This window comes from Vigna angularis, chromosome 6 (assembly GCF_016808095.1).
Source record: "Vigna angularis cultivar LongXiaoDou No.4 chromosome 6, ASM1680809v1, whole genome shotgun sequence".
Taxonomy (NCBI): domain Eukaryota; kingdom Viridiplantae; phylum Streptophyta; class Magnoliopsida; order Fabales; family Fabaceae; genus Vigna; species Vigna angularis.
Window position 1 is genome coordinate 35,519,523 of NC_068975.1, and position 13,021 is coordinate 35,532,543.

The 13,021-nt window shown below is 29.5% G+C and overlaps 1 protein-coding gene across 1 annotated transcript; it reads left to right on the forward strand.

The window, feature by feature from the left end:
- Positions 1-5,977: 5,977 nt before the first annotated feature.
- Positions 5,978-8,064, forward strand: LOC108341695 (polyphenol oxidase, chloroplastic). The gene has a single exon (XM_017579346.2). It carries the CDS (start codon positions 6,092-6,094, stop codon positions 7,841-7,843), a length of 1,752 nt encoding a protein of 583 aa, XP_017434835.1. The 5' UTR covers positions 5,978-6,091; the 3' UTR covers positions 7,844-8,064.
- The last annotated feature ends 4,957 nt before the right edge of the window (positions 8,065-13,021 follow it).

The following is a 13,021-nucleotide window of genomic DNA, read 5'->3' on the forward strand; positions in this document are numbered from 1 at the left end:
TTTCCACGACTGTAAGCCATTTTCCAATTTTTAAGTTAGCTTCTTAAACTTTTTAATTATTATATATATTGACTAAACTATCAATGCTTATACACTTGTAAGTGTAAAATAATCTTAATCTCAGTAATCTGGATGCATTTTTAAAATAAAAAATAAACTTGCCGTGTATATATATATATAATATTATAAAGCAATATTTTTCTTTTTGATTGTTCTTTCTGTCAGTAAGTAAATGAGTTCGTCAGCCGCCTGATAGTTTCCCAGAGGATAAACTTTCCATTATATTGACGTGTTATTAGTTTGAATTTGAAACTTTTTTGTGCTCACTGGTATGTTTTTATTGTTATTATTATTATTATTATTTGTGTAATTTTAATAGTTTGATTTGATTTGGATTTCAAATCATCGTTGTATTGAAGTTTATAATCAAAATATCATTAAAGAGGAAAAGTTGTGATAGTTAATGACATTTTATGTGGCATATAAAAAAGGAATAATTTACAATTTAAAAATGAAAATGGATTTCAGTAAAATGTCTAATTTTATTTTTTTGAAAGGAGTAATGGTTGGAAAATGAAATAATATTCTTAAAAAAACTATGAATATTAGATTGTTATGAAATGAAGTTAAACAAAAACAAATCTAATATTAAATTTTGATTATAAGTTAGTGTTTATCTTCCTGGTAGCCTATGTTGGTTTAACCATTTCCCAGTGCTTTGCGGAGATCAATACATATATAATAAATTAATGTTTTAGTTTCTTCGAAAATAGAATAACTTTATTTTGTATAAAAAAAAATATAATGATAAAAACCTTAGTTTAATTATCTACACGTATAACCAAAAACATTTTAAAAATAAATTTACCAGTGTTGGGAAAGAATATAAAAATTAAAAGTTATGGAAATATTTGTAATTACAATAAAAATAATTTCGTTACTGCGGTGAGTTTTTATAACTTAATATGTAAAATAAATTCAATAATTTAATTTTTTAAAACCTGATAAAATTGTTAACTTATGACATTTACGGAAGAAATTATTGCCAAAAAGTGTCTCATAAAATGGTTTGAGTTCAGTACATTTTTTAGTGTGTTGTATTGTTACATATATTGTCTCTTTTTTTGAGGTAGCTGCTTTGAGAGTTACTTTGATATTTTGGGTCTCTTATATGTTTCATTTAATAAGTCAGTTTCCAGCTGCAATCCTTCAATTACTTTACTCAATTAGGGTTTTCTGTTACTTTGGTCCATTAGGGTTTGCTTGATAAAAAAAGAGATATTATAATTAGTAGATTGGAATATAAAAGGTAATGACCGTGGAGAGATTGAAAGAGTTAAGGATTACAAAGCTCTTATTAGGAAACACAGAGGTGTACTTACGTCTTTCCATATTTCGAAGCTGATAATAAAAGTAGAACTATTTATAAATTTGTAGTATATTATAAAATTGTGGATATTGGTTTGAGGGTATTATCAACCATTCCAAATCCAAGAAGAAAAAAATCTTCACGAGTTCATTATAAAAGTGTTTAAAAGGTCTAAATTTTATAGATGCACATATTTTTAAATTAATATTTACATATAATAATTAAATTAGTTTTTTAAATATATAATAATGTAAGAGAGTTAAAAATCATTTTATAAAACTTGTAAAATTTACTCATATATTAAGTTTAACCTAATAGGAAGACAAAAATTGATACAAATAAATTATAATTGTAATTGAAAGAAATTCTTTCATAAACTAATCAAACAATAGGATAAATTTATTTCATAATCTTAAAACCTTTTTTGTTAAAATCAATATGTTCTAGATTCAAAGGTAAAATAACATTTGAAAAATGTGTGAAGTGGTCGGTTGAATGTAACTTCTTTGTCCTTAATACTTTCTAAAAACTCAGGCTGTAATATAGTTTGATGGTAATTCTTTTAAATCAATTGTAAGCTATAATTAAAATCAAATTTCATGCTTTATCAAATTAAAAAGAATAATTTAAAAATAGATAACAAATATTTTAATAGAAAAGAGATAATTAGACGTGTCTTATTTTTAGTTATAAATGTATTTAAAGTGTAAAAAAAATGTCTCAGACTTTATAAAACTAAAATTAATAGTTTAATGATAAACAGTGAAATATGTAATTAAAAATAAATTAGATTTAAAGTATACCCTATTTAGAGATGCAAAATTTAAACTCGTCAAAACAATTCTTTTTAACCAAAATAAATAATTGAAAAAATAAATAAATGCTAAAATAAATTAAAATGTCAAGCCTGCATGCGACATTAATTTTTTTTATCAGAAATAATAATTTAAGTTTATACAGAATACTGAAAATAAACTGACAAATGTACTTTAACCCATGAGTCAGCCCGATTTGTTACGGTCCTAGAGTTTGAAAAAATATAATTTTTTTTTATGTGGATTAGTTTTCAATCCGATTCATTCAAGTTGAACCCATAGTAAGTTGGGTTGACTCATCAACCCACCTAATTTAATTTAATTGTTTATTATTTTATGTTTCAATATTATTAGTTAGAATTTTTTTATTATATTGTAGATGAGATAAAAAAAATGTTTCAAGACTCTAATATTAGAAATGGATAAGTGATACAAAAATTATCAATATTAAAAACTTATTTGTTCGTTTTTGTGTTTGTATTTTTATTACACTTGGATTGTATGATATATATATATATATATATATATTTATTTATTTTTAATTGTCTTTGGAATTTAACATTATTTTAGAGTGAAATTTATTTAGATTTGAAATAAATAAAAAAACTTATAATTAAGTGAGACAGTAAGCCAACCGGTTTAACCCACCAATCCCGTGCCTCACATCGAAACATGGCGCGGGTTCGAATTTTTTTAACTCACTAATAAGTAAATCGGGTTGGGTTCACTCACTAAATGATCAACCCGTAGTGAGTCGAGTCGGATCGAGCAGGATTACCCATTTTGGCAGCTCTATGCATATGTAATAGTAAGTGTAAAAGTTAGTAAATATAACAATTATATTTTTTTTATAAAACATTTGAATAAAATAAATAAAATTGTGAAGGATATATATTTTACAAAATATAGATGTTTTATAGGAAATAAGAAATTGATTTAAAAAATATGTAGTAATGTTTTATTTCATTAAAGCAAGTTAAATTTTTTTAGCCAAATTCCAAATTCCAAATCTAAATCTTTTCTGGAGAATTGCAGAGAAAAGCATAAATATTAAATATATTCTCATTTAATATAAATAAAAAAGGAAACAACAGAAAATAAACTATACGCTGATAAAAAAAAAGAATTATTAAAATGACAAATGAAAATATTCAATTATATTAATATTCAAATAACTCCACGTAACAATGAATTGTTAAAAGGAAACAAATAATAAAATCTACAAGATGAGATGGACTGATATCCACTTTTCCAGTTCATCCCACTTTTTCTAAGGTAGACTAACATATCAATCCATCCGGTTTAACTCACATATCATTCTCATAAACTTAGTTTATGTACTAGTAAAAGTAAATATTAAGAAAAATAATAAACTAATGTATATAAATTAAATTTAACATAAAAAAAATAATTTCGTATTTTTATTTTTTTTTCTCTAAAAATTCTTATGGAGAAATTAGTCCAACTAAAACAATTATTTAAACACAAGAAAAAAAAGCTCATAATCAATATACAAAACTAAACAAAAGTCAAACTCGAATGGCGTCATGTATCCGTATTTCCAATAAAAGAAATCCACGTAAGAGTTTGATTAAGAAAGTTAAGAATAAAGTCTTTAACATCTTAATTTTGTTTTAATATAAATAGTTAATCTTAACAAGCTGCAGTGCTAGTGATTACAATCATCCCACCAACCAAAACAAAATTGGCATGTTGTATAATAATAATAATAATTTGTTCAACTTAATCCATAGTTTTCTGTTGAAATTATGTAGATAAAAGCTTATATTATATCCAACTCAAACATTATTATATATGCATTATATTAATAAATAGCGTGAAATTTAAATTATTATCAAAGAAAATAAGTGTGTGGATAAAATATATTAGGATCTTTGTGTAAATAAACATTTTTTGGTGGTATGACACCTATTGTGTATCCTTTGATTTATTTAGGAATATACAGAGTCTCGACTTGGTTTCGTGATTCCATTTATGTGTTCTATTTAGTTTATTGAAAATTGTTAAAATATATCTCTTTTAGTATTACACTTCCTTAAAAAAATAACTTTATTATCTGCGTGGGAATACCTTTGATTAGTAAATATATATATTTATTAATAAAATTAATTATAATTATATTTAATAAAGTATAATATTATATTGATACTGATTTAATTTATCTAAATATATATTATAAAACATATTTTAATTATAGTTTTCATTTATAAAATCATAAAATTGATTCATATTTACCACCACAATTGGGTTCAAAGGGGTGAAATCTCCCCTGATATGAGAGAGTTATCATACAATTGGATTATTTTTCAAAGAGCTTACACTATAAGATATCTAGAAATGAAATATATGTAAAGTTGTAAACCAATACAGTGTTGTTGTTACAGGAGATATTCAACGAGAATCAACGTCCCTAGTATATTCATGCTTTTTTATCTTTATATTTAGTTCCACATATTATGAATGTTTTTGTCTCAAAAAAAATATTTGCAGTATACTTTTTAAAATATGTTTTCGTATAACTTTTAACATGTTTTATGATTTTCAATAATTACTTTTCTAATATTTTAACTAATTCTCTGAGTGGTAAGTAAGGCCCTTAAACTAATAGTAAACATTCTTATAAATATCTCAACAACATTTTTATTTCTTTTAGTTTTTTTTTCTCATTATGGCACATATTACACATCTAATATTTTTAGTGTACTTTTTTCCAATGTTTGAATGATTTTAAAAGAAATAGTAGCTTGAGATCACACGTTTATGTGAGGATATTAAACTTAATCTTATATTTTAATACATTAGTAGAATGTATTTTAATAAGATTTGTTTGGATTTATTTTATCATTATTATTAAACCTTTATTAAATTATTTACAAATGTTTAGTTTCACATATAATATATTTATATCTTGACAGAGGATATTTTAGAGATATTATATTGATAAAAAAATAAAATTAATTTTAAATATATAAATAAAAATAGTTCTTATTTTATTAGGTGATTTTGTAAGTGTAATTTAAAATGAACATAATTTGTTAATAATAATTGGAAAAACATTTTGTGAACGGTAAAGAATGGCAAAAGGGAAAACGTTCTAAGAAAAAGAATCTCTAAATTGTATTCGGCAACTCAACCTATTCTAATATTCAAAGTATAGCATTTGAAAATAATTATATTTAAAATTTTACATCGATAAGTGATAAAATTAATTTAAAATATATAAATGCAAACTTTATATTATAAACTGATTTTGTAAGATTAATTTAGATTTAAAATTTACTTTTTAACATTATATCAAAATTATGAATTAGAGTTAAACATATAATTTAATTTAATATATCATATCATTTAATTTAATATATCCAAAGGTACAAACTCATTTTATTATTTTTAAATTATATTTCTTAACCAGTTACATATAAATGCTATAAGTTATAAAACAAACTGTTTCTGAAAAGAAAAGAAATGTTCCTTGTGATGTTTGCATACTATTTAATGGAAAATGGGTGTCTTGAGATTGATCATGCAGAGGATCCAAAATTTCTGACCATGTGCAAAACACTAATAAAAAAAATACAAATAGGAGTATTTATTATACCTCATAGTAAAGTTTGGCCATCATCGTTATTGTTTATTAATTTGTTTATGGATTCGTGAGGGAAGATAATAGTGACTCGCACGGCAATGGAAATTACTAGAAAGATAATAAAAAATAATACGAGTTGATCTCCATCCACGTGATTATTAACTGACGCCACGTTAATCTTCAATATATTTATCCTATTTTGATCACGAAAGAGAAGAGAATAGTCTGCATAACTTAGTTATAAAACGAGAGGGATTTCCCAAGCTCTAAGTGCACAATAAAATTGATCTACCTGTATTCATGGCTTCTCTATATTCTCCACACTTTTCCATTTCAAACCACTCTTCTTCCGTTACCTTATTCAGAAATCAGAATTTCAGGGTCCCAAAAGTTTCAAAGTTAAGAGTGTCATGCAAAGCTACAAAGGGTGGTGATGGTGACCCAGAAAACCAGAAAGAAGAGGCCTTGGTGTTCGACAGAAGAAACGTACTGATTGGCATGGGAAGCCTTTATGGTACCCTTAGCAGCGACACATTGTCCCTTGCAGCTCCTATCTCACCACCAGAGTTAATCAAATGTGGTCCACCTGACCTTCCCTCTGGTGCCAAACCGACCAACTGTTGCCCCCCAATTTCCTCAAACATCATAGACTTCGCATTTCCGAAGAACACCCAAGTTAAGGTTAGACCCGCTGCTCATTTGGTTGACGCCACTTACCTCCGCAACTACGAAGAAGCCCTTCGTCGCATGAAAGCCTTGCCTCTCAACGATCCACGCAATTTCACCCAACAGGCAAACATCCACTGTGCTTATTGTGATGGTGCATATCACCAAGTTGGGTTCCCTGACCTTGATCTCCAAGTTCACGGCTCTTGGCTCTTTTTCCCCTTTCACCGTTGGTACCTCTATTTCTATGAGAAAATCTTGGGAAGCTTGATCAAGGATCTTGACCCAAATTTTGCCCTTCCATTTTGGAACTGGGATTCCCCCAATGGCATGCCAATCCCTGCCATCTACACTAATCCCAAGTCCCCACTTTATGACTCCCTCCGAAACCTAAACCATAAACCACCAAAACTCGTTGACCTTGACTATAACGGGGTGGAAGACAAAGGCTCAACTCAACAGCAAATATCTACCAATCTCACCACCATGTACCGGCAAGTCGTGTCGAGTTCAAAGACTCCGACGCTCTTCTTCGGTGGCGCTTATCGTGCAGGAGAGGACAGTGATCCCGGTGGTGGCACTGTGGAAAACATTCCGCACGGTCCTGTTCATGTATGGACCGGTGATAACACGCAACCTAACTTGGAGGACATGGGGACTCTCTATTCTGCAGCAAGAGATCCTGTTTTCTTTTCTCACCACGCTAATGTGGATAGGATGTGGTCCGTATGGAAAACCCTTGGAGGAAAGAGAAGTGATATCACAGACCCCGATTGGTTGGAATCTGGGTTTCTTTTCTACGACGAGAACAAAAACCTAATTCGTGTGAAGGTGAAAGATTGTCTTGATACTAGAAAGCTTGGATATGTGTACCAAGACGTTGACGTTCCGTGGTTAGAAGCTAAACCAACACCGCGTCTGCGAAGAGCAGTTGCAATGAGTTTTGGTGGTGGTGCAGCACTGGCTGCTGAGACTTCCAAAACAACTAAGTTTCCCGTGGTTTTGGATTCGAGTGTGAGCAGCATGGTGAAGAGACCAAAGAGAGGTAGGAAAGAGAAGGAAAAGGAAGAGGAGGAGGAGGTGCTGGTGATAGAAGGGATTGAGTTTGAGAGGGATGTGGGTGTGAAGTTTGATGTGTATATTAACGACGAAGACGATGTGGCAGGTGGGCCAAGTAAGGCTGAGTTTGCAGGGAGCTTTGTGAGTGTGGCTCATAAGCACAAGCACAAACACAGGAAGATGAAGACGAACTTGAGGCTTGGGATAAGTGAGTTATTGGAGGATTTGGGAGCTGAAGATGATGAGCATGTGTTGGTGACTTTGGTGCCCAAGTTTGGGAAGGGGCATGTCACCATTGGAGGGATCAAAATAGAGTTTCACAAGTGAGCTTCACGTTAGGTCGGATTCAAAAAATGTTTGAATAAAAGCCATGCGTGATCCTTAATTGCGCTGTTCATCCGAGGTTTACGCTAGGGTTTTCACTTACTATATATGGCCTCGTACCGTGTGTCTTGTGCTCATTAAGGTTCTCGTTACTGTCTTAATTATATCCCATATTATAATACTACAACAACAAAATAATCAAAAGATATATTTATGAATTCCAATTATCTTTTTAAATATCCTTCCTTCACTACCAGACATCCTTCAAGTGAGTAGTTTATCGGTGACTATTTAATTGTACAGCCATTTTATAATCATACCATTTTAGAAATTTTCACCTATTTTATTCTATACTATTTTCTAAATTGAAAAAAGATTAAGAATGATAATTAAATAAATTTATATAAGAGATTATAACATTACTTTTACCCTAAAAAAATTGTTCATGTTACTTTTTATTATCTAATATATATAACTTTCGAATCATCTTGAATTATAAAAAATATTAATAATGATCCATATATGATTTTATTAATTTGTGACAGATTAAACATGTTAGGTGGCGTGAGAGCCAGCAATATACTATTTATGTGCTTTTTCATATCAGCAAGTTATTAGGCTGTCGAAAGTAATTAAGAAATGTTAAGAATTTGATTGTTGGAAGTATGCACTTTATTGTTTTTTATTTGACTTACTGAATGTGTATGATAATTTAATGGGCGTGGGTTTTAATCTTGAGATAGAAGAAATATTTATAGCAATTAATCGTTGGATTAATTTTCTATGTTTTTTTTTTACACAATTTTTTTTATCTCTTCTACCCTTTGCACTTCATCAACCAATTTTTTTTTCGACAGATAATAAACTATTCCTAATGAGTCATTATAAAACAAAAATTGAAATTATTTTCGGTGTATAATTTTAATATTAATGAAAATTGTTTTGGATAAAACGTTGAGATCCTTCACCTAAAGTTATAGTTATCTGATGTCTTCAATTATCCAAGTTAATATACTAATTTTATAATAAAGAGTAGTAATAAGAATTAATTACCAGGTCTTCCATTAAAACATATATTTATAAATATTACAATAAATTTACTGTTTTGTCTAACTTATTAATGATCAATATTATTTTTATTAATTTTTAATCAATGATTATTATTCTTCTTAATTGCTTATTTATAATTATTATTGTTCAGAATAATTATCAATTAATGATTGTTCTAGATTGCTTAATATTTTTTCACTGGATAGTTAACCGTTTGATTCTTAGTTAACCAGTCGTCATATAGTTAAAAAACTAATTATTTTTATTTACATACTTCACTACATTCTTTATATTTTGATAATGAAATGTTTTTTTTATTATGGTAATATAGTTATAATTATATTCATGCATAGATACTTACTACAGAGAATGAAAACTTATGCGAATTTTAAATTATATGTATAGGCCTATCTATAACAATTTTAAAAAGTTTAAGAAGTTCAATCTGAAACCTAACCGTCTTAAAGAATACTCAAACAAAAATAAATACAATAATCATAGAAAAAGTCTTGAAATAAAATATGGATTACCTAATTGAACCCTGCACGACACTAACTCATTGTAACTGTTACATAAACATGACCTATTGCAATTTGTTGAATACTAAAGTGGTAAATTTGAAACTATGACGAAGGAGCATAGCATTTAATCTGAATATCATTGAATGAAAATTTGAAGAGAAAGTGATTGAAGTTATATGTGTGGGTTACAAAATTTATGAAAGGATCACAAATTGGTTGCTTGGTGGACCATTTCTAATGTTGACTTAGAGCATATAATTTTTTTGGTGTTTCAATATCGAATCTTAACCTTTCTATTACCTTTTAATTTATAAAGTTAATAAGAAGCGTGTTATCTTTGCTCTGCTATAAAATTGTCATTGATGTGACTCAAGCTATAAAGGGGTGAGTGAAGAGAAGGTAGTTTATCCAACTTGTGCTCACTTTCTCAATAGTCAATTAGCAATTTAAATCACACTTTTATTGTCTCAGTGACCTCCAAATCGTCTTTCTATTTCATATATTTGGCATCACTTTCACAACTTAACAATATATATGTATAATCAAAATATAAATTTTCCATTTCAAATTGAATAATTTTATATTTTTAAATTGTATAATTTGAGATATCTTAAAATTACGTCATTTAAAACTAAATTAAAAAAAATGAAAAACAACGATCATCATGACTGAATGAACTATAATTACCTCTCACCATAGACAACCACCATGACACACTACCACCACCACCACTAAGCAGCACCAGCTACCACCCAAACGTATACCAGAACCTTCACAACACAACAAAAACACTCCAACAAACCAAATATACTTCGACTTTATTTTTTTATAAGGGTATAAGTGGTATTTCAAAGACTCTAGGATGCAGACGAAAAAATGGAGTGCAAGGAGCAACAACAGCTAAAAAGGAGTGGGGTTGTAAAAATGGGCCTCCCTTGTTATATGGAATGGGCTGGTCGCTATTTTGTTGAGAGCCCAACTGGCGAAGGCCCGTAAGCTTTTTGTTTTTGCACGTCGGGGGTGTTACTCCCTCTACCACCACAACTTGCTTCCTCCACCACCCCATTCCCCTTTTACCCTTTTCTTTATTTTTTTCATTCATATTTTACCCTTATTAAAATTTTAGGGTTAATATTATTTAAAATCTTACGTGGACATTCATTCTCTTTATCATTCTTCCCTATTTCTCTTTATTATTTTTCCCAGGTTGTCTCTTATGTTCCACTACTCTTGGGTTGTTTCTCATGTTCCACTTCTTCTTCTCTTTTATAGAATTGTGACGTGAGAGTGTGGTGGACTTTGTGTTTAATAAAATTGAAAGTGGGGAAAGCAATTCATCTTCAGCCGTGAGTGTGGTGATGCTTCAAGGTGCTGGTTCAGAGGCGTGAGAGGTTCATATGCGGGTGCGTAATAAAATCCTAAAATATAAACTGTATAATCTATAAACGGATGTGAACATCCGTCAACGCATGTCAACATCCGTTTTAATAATACTGGATCAACTTTACTTTTAATTAAAAACCCTAATTCCCATTTCCGTCACCCACCCTTACACCCCCTCCCTCTTCTCCTTCTCTTTCTCATTTTCATTTGCATCACCCACCCTCTCATTCACTTATATCAAAAATAATTGTTTCGGCATTCACCCAATATGAAAAACCCCTTGGAACTTCAGTATGGGATAGTTCTCAACTTCAAGCATGAGTCAAGCTCAGAACCATAAAAAGAACATAAAGTTGCTAAAAAGAACATAAAGTTGCTAAGCAAACCGATAAGATCAATCAAATAATCTACACTGCAGAGTTCAGATGATTTTATTATCTTATAAATGTTAAGGTCTGCTAAAAACCAAATATTAGTAAATATGTTACCTTACGTAGAATTTCAGCCTATAACTTGTGTAATAGAATACCTGAAACATGTTATGAAGTTTATCGAAATTCCGTGTTTTAATAAATATCAGTTGGGCACACTTCCTACAAGATTCTGGATGGCATGGGAAATATTCTTTAACAAAAATCAGAGTACAGTGAGTAATATCAATACCCATAAATGAACAATTGTACATATGGAGACCCTAAGTATTATCAAACATAAGCTACTTCTACCTAGCTAACTCAATTTAAATTGCATGGAACAAGATGTTGAACTTCTTGGGAAAAATAATGACAAAATAAACAAAGATGTTGAGCTTCCACACATTCTCATACCATGTGAACTGAGCAATTTCCCTTTCACCAGGCAAAACAGGACCGGTGTGGACAATTCCCTTTGTTGCAGCTTCAAGAGCTAGTTGTTGATGGGTGACGGAAATGGGAGGGTGGGTGACGAAAATGAAAAAGAGGGAGAGTGGGTGACGGAAATGAGAAAGAGAAGGAGAAGAGGGAAAGGGGGAGGTGGTGGGTGTGTGACGGAAATGAAAAAAAGGAGAAGAGGGGGTGGGTATGTTGTGCGCGCGGACAAAGGTAAAAAATTAAGATTTTTAATTAAAAGTATAAAAAGTGATTGGTAAAAGTAAAAAACAAAATTAATTTAAAGATATTTTTGGAAAAAAAATAAATTAGGAAGGTGGAGGAAGAAGGTTGTGGTGGTGGAGGGAGCATCTCTCCGGTATTAATCTTTGCATCTTCCATTGGCAGCGTTATCCAGACAGTAACGGTAGGTAGAACATCCCGTTTTCTGCTAACCGTGAGAACATGGGAACCTTCTATTTCTCCTGCCTTTCCCAAAAAAACCTTTTTTCTCTTTCCTCATCAAACAATTGAGGCTGTTTGTTGGAGTGAAACAGACAATGTTTTAGGATTTTGGGATAAAGCTTGAGAAGAAAGCTGGAACACCCAGAAAATAGAAGTTACCCATGTTCTCAAAGATAGGAGAAAATGTAGTAATGTGAGCTAAACTGCCACAAAAAAAAAATTGAGGTTGTTTGTTGGAGTGAAATGCTACTACAACATATATATGGAAAAAGGATCTCCCACTCTGCAGTACACATGTACTTCACTGCCTTCAGAAAGTACAACAGTTATTAATTGGGCCAGGGAGTACGAAACATATATAAACTTTTTAGGTAATAATAATGATTATAAAGTATTCATATTAAAAATTCAATTTTTAAAGCTTAATTTGGACTAATTCCTTTTTTTATCAAATGATAAATATAACTAGTTTTCAAAATAAATATCGTATCAATGGTGGTGCATTTTTAAATGAGATTTTTATACGATAATTTTGTATAATTTTTTTACAACAATAAAAGATACGGAAAGTTAGAAAAAGCAAAAGTGTGATAGGTTAAGTGATATTGATATAACTAATTAAGTTTAATCTAACATAAAAACCTTTTCTTTTTTTGTTTTCTTTTGATCAAACAATGATTTAGTTTTCCTGATAAAAAAAAAGAAAGAAAGAAGGTAAGAGAATTTACAAATAATTAAATAGCCATATTAAAATAATAATAATAAAGTGAAACTCGTTTATATTAATTTGACATGCAGTAAAATATCATAAAAAATACATTTTATATTTTTATAGAAAAAAAAAAGTAAAAAGTAAAAAGTAAAAGAGGATAATAATATAAAAAAAATTTATGTGTGAAGTTTTCTGATAAAAA